At 39.6% G+C, this 15,446-nt stretch overlaps 1 protein-coding gene across 2 annotated transcripts in view; it reads left to right on the plus strand.

Annotated features, from left to right (window-relative positions):
* Positions 1–11,534, plus strand: part of LOC145343927 (phosphatidylserine synthase 2) — a 41,594-nt gene extending 30,060 nt beyond the window's left edge. The window contains exons 7-8 of one of the 2 annotated variants that reach the window (XM_080190466.1): positions 2,425–2,446; positions 7,382–11,534. In XM_080190466.1, the coding sequence (XP_080046592.1) occupies positions 2,425–2,446; positions 7,382–7,438 (79 nt within the window). In that variant the 3' untranslated portion in view covers positions 7,439–11,534. The remainder of the gene's footprint in view (positions 1–2,424; positions 2,447–7,381) is intronic. The other variant, XM_080190464.1, reaches the window with a different exon arrangement.
* Positions 11,535–15,446: the final 3,912 nt, after the last annotated feature.

Here is a 15,446-nt window from a genome sequence, read left to right on the forward strand (position 1 = left end):
TTGTAGCATTAAGTTACACTAATATGATTTGTGATGTGTGAATGGAGGGGATCATAATTACCCTTTTAATCCTGGCATTTGACAGGTGGCATGGATGCAAACTGGTTAGCACTGCTGCCTCACAGTGCCAGGGACCTGATTCACTGTCTGTATGGAGTTTGCATGTCCTTCCCATGTCTGCATGAGGTTCCTCTGGATCCTCGAGTTTCCTCCCACAGTCCAGACATGTGTGGGTTAGGTGTATTGGCCATGCTAAATTCTCCCTCAGTGTGCCTGAACAAGTGCCAGAGTGTGGCGACAAGGGGATTTTCAGAGTAACTTCATTGCAGTGTGACTAATAAATAAACTTTTAACTTTTCTTAATTAGATTATATAATTCAAAGAAATTTGTTTACTGATGCCTATGCCAGAGGCAGGTCTGTTTTTCTGATTGGAGTATTGCAATTGATATTTTTCCACCACATCAAGGTGCAAGTCACATCTCTTAGGTGATAAACAATTTAGAATTAATGCAACTGTGAATTGGAGTTCATTTTTTTTCCAAACTAATACATATTTGAACACTGGGAGGTATCAATGATATTGATGCGGGAAAAATACAATATCTTTGGCTATCCTTGCTGAGATATGTTAGGGTACCAGGTCAGAAACCCCAAGTTATATTATGAAGCAGAGTAGATCCGAACAATTTTTCTATTTGGCATATATGTGAGGATAGGATGTTTTGCTCCAGGTGTGATTTTACTAACCAACTAGGAAGCTTTTATGAAAACAAACTTTATTTAACAAAGCAGTTTACCTATAACAAATGAAATAGCTTAACTTTTAACGGTTGAACAATACCTAAATGTGAAAGGAAACGATTCTTAACTGTTAATTTATATTCAGTTGCAGTCCAGCAAAATTTCTCTTACAGCCTTAAACCCCTCTTTAAGCACAGTTAGCAAAACACAGACATGCTTACTATGTGTTCGGTTAACAGCCCTGGAACTTTCAGAAAACTTCTGCTGAAAAGCGAGAGAGTGTCCTATGTCTGTCAGTTTCAGGCAGCAACTTCTCTTTATTTTAAAATGAAAATGAAACAGTGTTTTTCTGCAAGCTTAACTCCTCCCATTAACCACATCATTATACGATCCTGTCAGTCAACAAAATTAAAAACTCACATGGGTCTGAAATCCCAAGAGAAATTAAGTAAACCATCATCAGCCTATTAACTCCACAAAGTAACATTCCTGGCTAAAATTAGTTATTATCCTGCTCTCAGCATGAGCTGTACATTTTCTTAGACAAACTGTCTTCAGAAAAAGACTACAATTCTCCTTGAACATTGAATGTATCAAAATGGCATAGTGTCATCACACATCATAAAATCCCTACAGTGCAGAAGGAGGCCATTTGGCCCATTGAGCCTGCACCGACAACAATCCCACCCAGGCCCTAACCCTGTAACCCCACATATTTACCCAGCTAATCCTCCTGACACCAGTGGTCAATTTAGCATGGTCAATCAACCTAATCCGTGCATCTTTGGAGTGTGGGAGGAAACCAGAGCACCCGGAAGAAATCCGGGCAGACGTGGGAAGAATGTGCAAACTCCACATGGAAAATGACGCGAGGCCAGAATTGAACTCTAGTACTGTAAGGCAGCAGTGCTCACCACTCTGCCAGCATGCCTGTTTGTTTTAATACAGGTGGAAATTTTAATTATAATGTCTGCCATTGGGAGCCAAGCCAGTGGAAGACACAATTCAAATTGGATTGTTGATTTGGGATATCACCAATTGGTAGAAGGCTGTAAGGAGGTAGGATTAAATCTATAGGAGACCTCTGCACAGGTGACTTTTTGAAACTTCAGCTGGTTTGGGTGGGTGAAGGGAGGGGATATAAGGTAGGAGACCAGTCAGCTTTGGCTGCTCTTGCCTGCCCTTGGTTCGTCAGTCAAAATTAGTATATGGCTAATGCCAATTAAACAACCTAATTTTTCATGCCATTAAATTGTTCCTGTATATCACATTGTTGCTGTCACTACTGAGTGTTTTGCTACCTGTGATGCAATGCAGCATGACAAGTCATTTGAATCTGAAGCATTATTTCTTTCATCTTGACATTTTTAATTGATGTTTAAATACTGGTGTTATCTCAAAATATGTATGGAGACTCTAACAGGTTTTTTATTGTATCAACTAATAAATACAATTGTATACTGCCAACAACCTAATCTTGCATGTTGAGCAGAATAAACTGAGCCCCACCTTGCGACCCAGCCTCTTTGGTGCATGGAAAATTCCTGCAGTTTAAAAGCTGATGACCTGCACCATTGTGCTGATTGTTTGCCACCTTGCATGTGACCATGGTGTCATGGCTTGTTTACTCTGCAACCTGGGCTTAGCACCATTTGATTGATTCTTTCTCCCCTGTTTTTAGTGGGATGTGCACGTTCAGTCAGGTAGGTAGTGTGACCTTTTCTTATTTCAGCTCCTTCCTCCCTCACTTCATCTCACCACCTTCTTCCCGCTTTCCCCCCGCCCCCAACACATTTCATTTTCTGCACTTCCTGTTGGAACAAAATTGCACGGAAAAATGTTTATTGAGCTGCTGTCTGTGAAGCTGTGAGCGCAGTCTCCATCAATTCCCATCTTTGTCGTAAATGTCGTAGTGCATGCCCTATAACATAAAAGGGTGTTGTTATTTTTTTGCTTCCATCATAAGTGACTGATCTTTGTTACTTTTTCATATGTGAACTTTAGAAATTGAGTCAAGTCAAAGCTTAAATAGATCATTGGATTTGATTTGTAGAATATTTCTGCCGTATGTAATCTGGAGACAGTGTCGAGGATATGTGGTCAGCTGATGCTCCTCTTCCTGCTGTTCATAATTTCAAACAACCTGCCCCTTTGTAGCCATATATTTCAATTCGTAGGGTAAAAGTTGCACTTGTGAAATATCAAAGTTGCAAATGTCTGGCATCTCGTCTGTCAAATGGACAAAATTTCTTTATTCTTTTTCAAAATACCTGCTGTAAGTTCAGGATGTTTTCACTTCTATAAAAGACCATGACTTCCTGGTGGGAATTGGCAGTTTTTGTTCCTTGGCAATCAAAGATGTAAGCATTTTAACAACCTTTTCCTCAGTCTATCACTACAACTTGTGTGTTTTTAAAGTTGGCATTTACTAATGTTTTCCCCCAAACATTAGACTGCTTGAAATGATGGCAGTCATATAAAAGGTACAGGATTTGAAGCAGGCTGCTCTTCTGTTAATGTTTTCAATCCATAAGCAGCATGTGACATTGAACAATGTCAGATAGAAAAGAAAAGGGCTTGTGAACTTTCCACAACCATTGGACATCTCAAAGCACTTTGCGACCAATGAAGTACTTTTGAAGTGCAGTCACTTGTAATATAGACTGGATTGTCTGACTGGTGGAGGCCATATTGTGTTTTGTGTTTCTGCTTTTCAAGCTTTCAATGGTCAATCTCACTGGCATTCATTTACCCTTTTGACTACTTTCAAATGTTGAATTAAATCATAAAACTTTTGTGAATAAGGACTTTATGAATCTTCCATCTCCGATTTGAGTTTGTTCTACAGCAAGATGGCCAAAACTGTTCAGCTGCAACTTGATGTGAGGTGTCACTCTTGTCTTGTGCTGCATGTCATTTTTGATAGATTACTATCCCAAGTGAATTACATTGTATGGCATGTGTAGGGTGTGTCAGCGTTGCTTCACTTCATTTATTTGATGAGGCAATAATTATTGTTATTGTTTAGCCATTTGCAATTACTAAAAAAAGTTCAAACTTATTGCCTGTAGTGCAAAAAATTGTGCATGCAATTAGACTTCACAGCAATTGTGTGTGGGCCTTCCCAGTCTACATAGGATTGTGAGGAAAGTAGTTTATTCTATACTTTATGCATCTGTTTTACAGAGGATCATTGATTTTTGGAATTCTTACTTTCAGTTGAGTCCATTCAAACAACTTTTTAAAATAACAATCTGCAAATGCCCATCAGGCCAATTATACTCCTGAGAAAGAAAGACTGACCTTTGAGTGAACTGTCACCACAAGGGTGACTGCGTTTTGCATTGGCAGCAATTTTCATGCTTTCTGATTTCCTATTTTCACAGCTTTTCTTGTGCTTTCCAATGTCACGGTATTCTCTGTATTGTTGTAATTGACACTAAGTCTAGTCACATGCTGCTACAAAGCACCACTGGCTGAGGTGAATACCACACAGTCATCACACTTCAAACCTTTTGAGAAATAAAGAAAGCCAGCCATCTGCTTGGAGTCAGAACTGTACACCACTTTCTAGTCTACACAATTTCCACTTGAGCCTAAGGCTTTGTGCACTTAACTGTCAGATTTTGTGTTCTTAGAAGAAGTATTTCTCTAGCAGCAGAACAGCGCATTGTATATAACATGCTATAACCCTCTTATGCGTATGCACTTTCATTCAGGTTGCTCACCATGATCAAAGTCACACAAGACTCTGTAATAAGGAAATAAATTTTAGTTGGTACTAGCCAACACAAGCACTTCATTCTTGCACAGCAAACAGCTGCGGTTGTAATTTAAAAAGACTTCTGAACATGAGCATCGGATAAGCATTGGCCACGCAAGCTGGGGGATCCAAAAAAGCCATTCAGCCTATCGAGCTTCCAGGGCCCAGGTGCAGTCATGATGGACTGTCCTGCAGGGAGCGGGGAAAAGAGTTGGATATGAATACTCTCTCCCCCGTTCAAAGATGGAAGACTAAAACTGTAGCCATGAACATCTCCCAGCAAAGGGACTATTATAGAGTGTCTACAGCAGTGATTTTCAATCGGTGTTCCACAGCACCCAGGTGTGTCATGAGAATTGTCCAAATGTGCCGTGAAATTTTGTGCAAAGGTATGGAAAATCAATGTAAAACAAATGTATTGTTTCTTCTTAAACAGTATTCAATCCATCCAAAATTATGTCATAAACTCATGAAAATTAACCATCAAATGCTTTAAAAGTGAGCTGCCTAAAACATGAATGTTCTAAAAGTAGGTGGCCAAAGGGTGAAATTGTGATGACCATAGAAATCAAGCAATGGCATTTGTACGTTTTTTTTAAAGAGTAAAACAAATTAGCAGATGCAGTAAAATTGACCATATCCATACTTCTTTGCTGGATCTATTTACATCCCCTGATTTAAAAAGAAATGGATAAGTTTTATTCCTCCGTAATGTGAAAAGATAAAATTCAGCACCCAACCCTAACTACTGCATGTAGAACAGATTTAGGGCTATAAACAGTTAGAAATAGTTGAGTTGAGCAGATTTTGATGTCTGTAGAAGATGTGTGTTCTGTGCTGGATTTGAAACATTCATGCGTTTAATTCTTATTTAGCTTGATGCATGCACTATATTGCAAATCTCTCTAGGTTGTAATCATGGTAAATGTAAGTAAAGGTGACATTTGAGTAGTTGATTCAGCTGAATAAAATTGGGTGTGCTGTGGAATTGCTTGCCTCACTGGAGCATGCCGTGCTACTGAAAAGATTGGGAACTACTGGTTTACAGTGCACAGCTTAGGAAAGAATCTGGAAATAAAAAGATAACACTAATAAAAGGACTGTGAAAGTGTGTTGTTGGAAAAAGCCAACTGGCTCATTAATGTTCTCCTCGAGTTGAAACCTGCCTTAGGTCTGGGCCCCTATGCAACTCCAATCTGACTTGATTGGCAACCATCTTCTGAAGGAGCTTTGAGTGCATTATTCTATCAAAATCACAACTGTTAGAGGGCAACGTGGGATGGACAGTAAATGCCTGCCTTGCTGTGTCCCTAGAGTTTAAAAAAATGGCATCTCGGATTCAACCAGCTCCTTTTTAAACTCAAGTTGGTTCTGACCGTGATAAGTTTAATGGCTTAATCAGAAGAGGAACCCTGTACATGAGGGAGAAAGTAGAAGGATATGCCAGTAGGGCTAAATAAGGTAAGATGGGAGAAGGTTTTGTGGAGCCTTCACATCTGCATGTATCTGTTGGCCTGTTTCTGTGCTGTGTAATTCTATGTAATCTCTTTAGTATTCACTCCTGTTGGAAAAAGGCAGGAAAGCTTCATTCAAGGAAAGCACTCTTGTTCGCACTGTGTTTCTTTTTCATATCCTCAAGAGGTTGTGGTTTCTTGCAAAACACCCTTCACTTCCTGTAGCTCGGATGTTGAAATTGTTGTGGCGATTAGCACTGCCTCAGGGTCTGCTGACTTCTCGTGGTTGAGAAGGCAGTTGGGTTTAACTTTACTCTGCGAGTGCATTTCCCTTCCAGACAGCCTGCCAACAACCCAACTGAAATGGTCACATTTTAGTTGTGTTTAATTCAGAATTGCTCTGGTTCAGAATCAAACATGGAATGCTGCAATAACCAAAATGTTCTGTGGCATACCTTCTTTTCGTGCTCTGTATTTGTTGCTGACTTTATGCTGTTATTGCCAGTATCAAATTTATACTATAACACTGAAACTGAATATCGTGCAGTTACATTGTCTCAGCAATTCCTATTCGAATAGCTGATTGAACACTGGAGTGGTGCTGAGTGTTCCAGGGCAACAACTGGTGCTGCATAGTGTCAAACAAATCATGTTCCTAAACAGTAATCTTGCGAAAGTGAGTGCACTATCATACTCTTTTTTAACCATGGAGGGAGTGCAATGGAAGTTCATCAGATGGCAGGATTGTCCTGTGAGGAGAGATTGAGGAGACCAGATCTGAGTTTAAAAGAATGGGAGATTATCTGTTTGAAGCATCCAAAATTCTTGCAAGGCAAGACAGGGTGGATACAGAAGGATGTTTCCTCTGGCTGAGGGATGGTTTTGAACCAGGCTTAGAATACAAGGTGGGCTATTTGGGACTTGTAAGGTGGGTGGTGAACTTCTAGAATTTTTTTTACCCCAGAGGGCTAAAAAAAACTGAGTTATGGTCATGACAGAAATTGATAGATTTCTGGATATTGAAGGTATCAAGGGAATTGGGGATGGTGGGGGGAAAAGTTATTGAGGTAGAAGGTCAGCCATGATCTTGTTGAATGACAGTGGAGCAGGCTTGAGGGGGCCAATTGGACTACTCCTGTGTTCCTACATTCGAAGGATGTTGAAGGATCACCACTGCAAGTTAATCCTACCAGCATACCTTGGTGCAACTGTTACATGTAGCAGAAAATTAGTCATTTTGACTTGTGAAAATTTACAGGATTTCTGCAGTCGTTCATAATTAGATTGAGTGTTAATGAGTTGCAGCTTGATCATTCCAGAAGCACTGGACTGGAAAGAGTTTGAAACTCCTGTGTGTGATGTGGCATATTTTTGAATATGATTGCTGTTCAGAAGTTTTGACATGATTTTGTTTCTAACAGGAATATCACGTTGCGATGGAAGGAAACAAGACTGCAAAAGCAGGAGAATATGAGTGAAAAGAAAAAAGTGGGCAATGGCAGTGCAAGTCTCGCTATAAAAAGCAAACATAACAGCAGTGATGTCCGACAAAGAAAATGTTGAATGTTATGAAGTGAAAAGATTGACTACTATGCACCAATTAAACCAGTCAATGATTTGAGCATCAACTGCATTGCAAGAGCCCTGTTTTTCCATTGGGCCTCATCAGTGCTACTTCAGTTTTTGACTGAAGTATATATTCTAAAGGAATCTTAATTAAATTCACTGGGTGTTTGGTTTATGTATAAACTTTGCAGCACTAACAAAATTATCATAATTTCATGAAACTAAACCATGCCAATGTACAACCTTTTGAATCGATATTTCTGACACCACTTGCCAACTTATGGTTGTCCACATTGGCACTAAGCATCCATAGGTTCAACTAAGCTCTCAAATCACATTCTAACACGAATTACAAACTAATTACTAACTTGGTCATCTCCTGTCCAGGACTTATTCCTTTAAGGAGTTCTGAAGTGGCCAGTGCTGTTGGATCTTGGAGACCGTTCAGGTTTCCATGCCTAATATTAGAAATCTAAAAGTTGGTGCGTCATCCTTCTACACTAGACTGCTTTAGTATGCTTAGCATCTCACAAAAGACTGAACGTTGCTGGCTACAGCTAGTGGTGGAATTGCACTAAAACAGGAACCTTTTGTTTTTGTTAGACAGCCAGCCTTGAGTCCATAAGCATCTTGTTATGCTTTTGAATTCCTGGCTGCGTCAGCACTGCTGGCCAGTGTTTTGTTAGAAAAGTTCTTCCTTATAACGCACAATACAGTGAGAATTTTGGCAGACTTTTTTTTAAATTTGAAAAAGCATTTGCTTCATGAAATTATGATATTCAAATCCTTCAGCAATAGTGATCTTGGTTTTGAACTCTTAAAGCCATATATAACTGTCATTTTCATCTAGGAATAGGAATCACTGTTTTTATACTTGGGGTTAATTTATAAATTGATAGTATTACTTGAATTTTTTTTCCTTGTATGCTTCATTTTGCCATTTTTAAGCTGGTAAATTTGTCTGAATATTGGGTACAAGACAGAGTGAGTTTAGTTCTTTGAACAAAGCAAAAAAATGTACAGTGCTAAATGTTGAGATTTGAATAACTATATTGTAACTAATATACTGTCCTGTGTTCAAAATATAAAGATTGCTGTGTTTTGTCAATAGATTATGTAAATTATATTTGGTATTATAAGCTAAGATGCCTTTAAAGGGTAGAATAATATGGCGGAATGAAGCCTGGGACATGTTCACTTTAGAGCAGTGCTCTGTGCAAAAGAATTTACAATCCCCTACTGCACCAAGGCTGCTGGCGTTTTATATTATAGCCAAGGTGAGTCTAATCAGTTCTGACTTAAGAAACAGAATAGGTGTCCAAATTTCGTAAGGGGTACCAAGATAATCACTCCAGAGACCAATAGGAATTGCTATTGTTTTCATAGAACACTGAATCCTTTTTAGACTGTAACATCCTTATCAGTTTGCCACATAAGCACTTTCTGTAAAAGTAGTATAAGGATATTGGTTTGCTAAATGTATCATTGAAGCCACTCCCCTTTCTTTCCCGCAAATAAAGCTAATCCTGTTGGATGGTAACCCTCCCCCTTGAGGTTGTTAATTTTGTTCCTCCACCTGTAAAATAAGCCAGCTCCTAAGGCAATGATCAAAACTGTCTTTGCTTTTCAGCCATAGGACAAGCAATCCTGAACCTGAAGTATTATCCACACCACCATAATGTAACGTCAACCTTCCCTTTAGCTTGTTTACCCTGCCTTAATGCAAGGTATACTACCTCGAGGGTGGGCACAGTGATTCTCCCCCACTAGCCCTGCAATAAAGTCTCAATGAAACTGCATTTCAGTTAAAATATTGCTGTAAAGATAGCCTGTCTGAGGTGTTGTTCACCTCGCCCTGTTGTAACGTTAGCCTGTTCCTGAGGTATTGTGAACTCATGCTGCTGTAAAGTTAGCCTGTCCTTAATTGCCATGCTGTAAAGTTACCCTGTTTGAGGTGTTGTTCACCTCATCATGCAGTAAAGTTAGCCTGTCCCTGAGGTATTGTACACCTCAGAATGCTGTAAAGTTAGCCTGTCCCAGAAGTATTGTACACCTCACCCTGCTGTAAAGTTAGCCTGTCCCCGAGGTACTGTACACCTCAGAATGCTGTAAAGTTAGCAGGTTCCTGAGGAATTGTACACCTCAGAATGCTGTAAAGTTAGCCTATTCCTGAGGTATTGTTTATCTCAAATGCTGAAAGGTTAGCTTGTTCCTGAGGTACTGTACACAGAATGCTGTAAAGTTTGCCTGTTCCTGAGGTGTTACACACCTCAGAATGCTGTAAAGTTTGCCTGTCCCCGAGGTATTGTACACCTCAATGCTGTAAAGTTAGCCTATTCCTGAGGTATTGTATATCCCCAGTGTTGTAAAGTTAGCCTGCCCCCGAGATATTGTACACCCCACTCTGCTGTAAAGTTAGCCTGTCTTTGAGGTACACCTCTGAATGCTGTAAAGTTAGCCTATTCCTGAGAAGTTGTACACCTCATCCTGCTGTAACGTTATCCTGTTCCTGAGTTATTGTACATGTCAACATGCTGTAAAGTTAGCCTGTCCTTGAAGAATTGTACATCTCACCCTGCTGTAAAGTTAGCCTGTTCCTGGGGCATTGTACATCTCACCATGCTGTAAAGTTAACCTGTCCTTGGGGCTGTTTTACTTTCATTGTCATTGGAATGATGTGCTAATATAACCTGAATGTAACCAACATCAGTTCCCAATTCTCAGGAAATCCACTTTTTTTTCTAACCCTTTGTGACTGTATTTTCGTATCTGTCGAATTGTTAGTGTGCTTGCATTTATTTCATGCAGGAAACTTTAGAATTTAGTTTGTTAACTTGATTTGTGATTACATTACATTAACGCGGAGCACTGAACATTTCTTACTGGAACATCTTTGATTTCAATGAATTACTCATTATCAAACTAAGTTTGAGAAATTTGCAGATCTTCCTTCATTGTGGTAAGTAAACTGTAAATCTGATTTCTAGTACCAATTGTCCTTTATGGCCCTCAAAAAGCTAGTGGGTTTCTTGAATATGGGACTTAATAGAAATCATTTTTATTAGGGAGCTGGTTAGAAATATTTGGGACCATTCTTTCAGATATATGTTGGTAGGATGTTCTGGAGATTACTGAAGTTAAAGGAGTTGAAAAGAATTAAATAGATGTAACTCTGAGGGCAAGACATCCACAAATTTAAAGTTGTTTTTGAAGTTAAAAATTCATTCCAGAAGAGCAGTGTTCAGAATAGTATTTAAAGTTGGAACACACTGGATTTCCTGTTAGATTAATCAAAATTAGGAATGCAATTGGAATGCATTCTTGAGAAATAAGAGACTAGTGTCCTTGAATCACTGATTGCCATGAGATAACAAATATTTGTTCCAAAACAGCTTATTTGCATTATGGATATTGGGTGGATGAAACACCCCATGCAGCGACTGCATGCTCTCTGCATTACGAGCCTCTGGAACACTTCTGTCCCCAGTAATCACAAATGTATGCAATTATGTACATTGTTGTAAAAATGCTCTTCTCTTCAAAAGATTAACAACCTGCTTTGCCGAGGCATATTAGTGATGAAGCAATACTGAACATAATGTGCATTACAGGGGATTCAATCATGCCAGGGGCTGGACAAAGTGCCTAAATGTAGTCACTATCCCTCTTCTATTGACCCTTAAGACACACTTTCAATACTGTTAACAGCACATGTATACATCACTACATCTTAGCCATTTACTAAACTTTACAACGTAACGGACTGCTTTGATTTGTATTGCAACACTATGTTTTGAAGTATTTTATCTGAGGTACAAAAGGAATTGTAGTCCTTGTTTTATTCTCATTATTTATACAAAACTGACAGATCCTTATTACCAGTATATAACCTTTTGTAATGTGGATAGCATTATGATTTATTTTTGCATAGTATGCTCATCTCTCAACCAAGCATGTTTCTGAGGAATTGATTGTGGCAATATGTTCTCAATAAACTGGAAAATTTAAGATTGATGTTGCTTCCATTCCAACTAATGAAACAAATAGATTTTGAAAAATTTAGTACACTGCTGATTTTATTTTGCCTTTTGCAAATATTTTTTCTGATGACTACAGTCAAGGGGGAGGGTTTTCCTGCTGTTAACGCCAATGGGATTTTTCTGGTCCAGCTGCGGTGATCGGAGATTTGGCTGAGCTCCAAATTCTCTGTCCTCGCAGCGGGGCCTGAACAGCTGGAAAATTCAGGCCAACATACATGTACGTATATGTTGATATTGACTATACTGCACAATCGCAACAGCTGGCCTGTATAGTGTATGAATGTTAGATCTGGATATACTATTAGAACAAAGAACAACACAGCACGGGAAACAGGCCCTTTGGCCCAACGAGCCCATGTCGCCATTTTAACATTGTGTTTTTCCTCTTCCACCCTTGACCCATGTCTATGCTTATGGCACCCACATTGGAAACCAGATTGAGGGGAGAATAATTTAGGGACAAATTGTTACACCAATCAGCCTAAGAGCACATCTTTGGGGTGTGGGAGGAAACCAGAGCACCCGGAGGAAACCCACGCAACCACGGGGAGAATGCGCAAACTCCCACAGACACTGGCCCAAATCCATGTATCTGCACAGCAAACAGTGATAGTCACTGAGCTGTTGTGGTGCCCATCTGCTGGTCCAGTTTAAGCGTACACAAATGACGCGAAGTACTCGAAACATCCAAGAGCAGCCCACCGCGTGTATGCCCCTCGTTAGACAACAAGGTGGACTGACGCACCTGTGGAGTAAAAGAGAAAAACATCAACACATGTAACAGTTGATTTTCAGGAACGTCCCGAGGCTCTGACCCTTATTTAAAACAGTCTCCTATATCCCTCCATCCCTATTTCGCTCATGTGCCTATCTAAGTACACCTTAAAGAAGTCCAGTGTGCCTGCCTCCACCACTATTAAATCTTGTGTGTAGGAGTTCATATTGACTTTATTGCAAAGCCCCAGTGAAAGTTGCTGGTGATTGTCTTACAAAAGGTTAACATGTATGTCAGCATGTACTGCAAAGTTCCCCGTATGACTGCATTCTTTTTGGTGGCAGTACTGAAAAGTCCTAGTATCTGGCTCAGTGGTAACACTGTCCCCTGTGAATCATGGATTGTGGTGTCAAGCACAAGCTCTAGTGATTTTGATATCTGTTCCAGGCTATTAATTATGTACAATACTAAAAGAAGACTGTACTGTCAATGATGCAGTCATTCGGATGAAACATTCAACTGAGGTCCATGTACCTTCTGAGTTGGGCATGAAAGCTCCTATGGCACCAGAAGAGCAGTATTTCTCAGTATCCTGGTCAACATTTATCCCCTAGCCAACATCAAAAACATGATCTGGTCATTTATTTAATTGCTATGTAGGGGAAGTTGCTGTGTGCAAATTGGCCATGGAATTCCTGATTATTTATTAGCGTAACAAGTAGGGTTACATTAACACTGCAGTGAAGTTACTGTGAAAATCCCCTAGTCACCACACTCTGGCACCTGTTTGGGTACACTGAAGGAAAATTTAGCATGGCCAATGCACCTAACCAGCATGTCTTTCGGACTCCGGGAAGAACCTGAAGGAAACCCATGCAGATACAGGTAGAATGTGCAGATTGCACTCAGTGACCCAAGCCAGGAATCAAACCCAAGTCCCTGGTGCTGTAAGGCTGCAGTACTAATCACTGCGCCATCCTACTGATGTTACTTCAGTAGCTATGTTTGAATAATACTTATATGGCTATTCCATGCTTGGGACATATAACATTGTGAAAGGTTTAATTTATATGCCTGCAAGTCTTTTTATGTGTAAAATCCCAGTTTTCGTGTTGGTTTGTAATTTAAAATCTTTGACAGCAATGTAGTGAAATGGCTTGTTTTAATCAATTTGTTTTAGAAATGGGCAGCTTCCAAGAATGTGAACACCAAAACCTTGAACTGTAACTCTGAGTTATGTGCTGGCAGTTCCACTGCTGAATGATGTTCATCTTCGGTTGGTCAGTTTAAAACTTTGGGTTGTGACTGGGATCATCCACTTGAACCAGCATGAAATCAAAACCTATTTCTGTTACAATGTCAGAGGAGGGAGTTGAATCATATTGTGTCAACTGAAAATATGGTGTGAAATAATGTGCAATGAATTATATGAAAAGATCGCACCTTGTTCTGTTTATTAGACTTGTCACACACTCCAGCCAATTGAACATGAATGTTCTTATCTGCAATTTTAAAGACAGATTGAGAATTGTGGAGAAGATCCACCAGAATCTATAGCACCAAGTGTGAAATGTTCCCTTGGCAATATCTTTACTTAATTCCAATTGGTTTATAAATTTTACTTAGTAAATTGTCAAGCACCATAATCTATTTCAAACTATATTCCACATTTTTTCACATTTTGCATTGCTGAAATTCCAAAATTGTGTTGAGGAATAAGTTCCTCACAAAACTTTGGGTTGACTAAAACACTCTGTTGCCTTCTCCAGCTCTTTCTGATTTGTTCTTTATGATGGGTAAGTAATACTTGTTCATATCTTTCCTGGGAAGTCTCTCGTATGCTATGCACATTGATGTATGCAAGATTGATCATTGTTTTGACTGAATAAGAATTGAAAGAAAATATTTCTCGAAGTGTAAGATTAACAGTTTATATACTCAACCTCTTAAAGCATTCAAGCTTATCAAATGCCTTAATACCTTTGGCTTTTAAACTCAAAGCTTGCCATTGCTACAATCATTGCTTCCTGATTTGCCTTGCCTTGCCTCTTGCACTCTTCAAACTTGTCTGGTACATTGACCACCTCACTTTGAAAGCATTTCTCAAATGGAACTCTGTCAAATACTGCGTAGTGTTTTTAAGCCGTTCCTCAGTACGATACTTTTAACTGCACCATGTTTGGTTCCTATATGATCTTTCGATCACTGGGAAACAGAAGGATGTTGATTGTACTTGTTGCAGAGTATTCGTATAAGCCTTTCTCCCATCTGAGCATGTGTGGGCTTTGGGCAGGGCTTCAGTCTGCAAGAGTCCTACAAGTCCAATCATATCTTAGTGCTCCTGTTTTGTTTACCACTGTTTTGTTAAATTTCATTATTTATAGAAAGAAGATCCTCCTTTTAACAACGCACGTGACTACATTATTTGTAGATGGAAGTTACCGCATTTTTGGTGACAGAAGAGGAAAAAGTGAAGTTTTTCCTTGTTCAGTGTGGCAGCACAGGATTGCATACGGTGAATAGCTAGTTTCTTTGTGCATTTATTTTACGGAAGTTTCAGTTAGCAGCATGGGGTAGTCAGAGAGTTTGAGTGGTGAAGACTGGGCAGAATAAGTGGAGAGGGACTACAACACTTCTTAGCAAATACAATAGAAGATGCAGGGAAGTAGTGCTTGCTTCTTCTGAGTGTGTTTAGTTTATTTCTGAGTGTCACAAGTAGGTTTACATCAACACTGCAATGATGTTACTGTGAAAATCTGCTAGTCGCCACACTCCAGTGTCTGTTCTGGTACACTGAGCGAGAAATTAGCATGGCCAATACACCTAACAATGCACCTATGTCTTTCGGATTGTGGGAGAAAACCGGAGCACCCAGAGGAAACCCAAGCAGACACAGTGAGAACGTGCAGACTCTGCACAGACAGTGATGCAAGCTGGGAATTGAACCCGGGTCCCTGAAACTGTGAAGCAGAGTGCTAACCACTGGCCAGGTGTGATTTCATTTGAAGAGTTAGTCGCTCTAGTCCAGAATCGCAATATCTGAAGACCTTGGTGATTGTTCAAACATTCAAACTTCATAGCCATTTTCAAAAAGCCCGTCAATCCACAATTAACTTTGTGGTAGAATTATGCCAGCTTTCTGAACACTGATGTTGGAACAGTTTT

The sequence above is a fragment of the Carcharhinus amblyrhynchos genome, chromosome 6, assembly GCF_965287045.1.
Source record: "Carcharhinus amblyrhynchos chromosome 6, sCarAmb.v2.hapA, whole genome shotgun sequence".
Classification (NCBI taxonomy): Eukaryota; Metazoa; Chordata; class Chondrichthyes; order Carcharhiniformes; family Carcharhinidae; genus Carcharhinus; species Carcharhinus amblyrhynchos.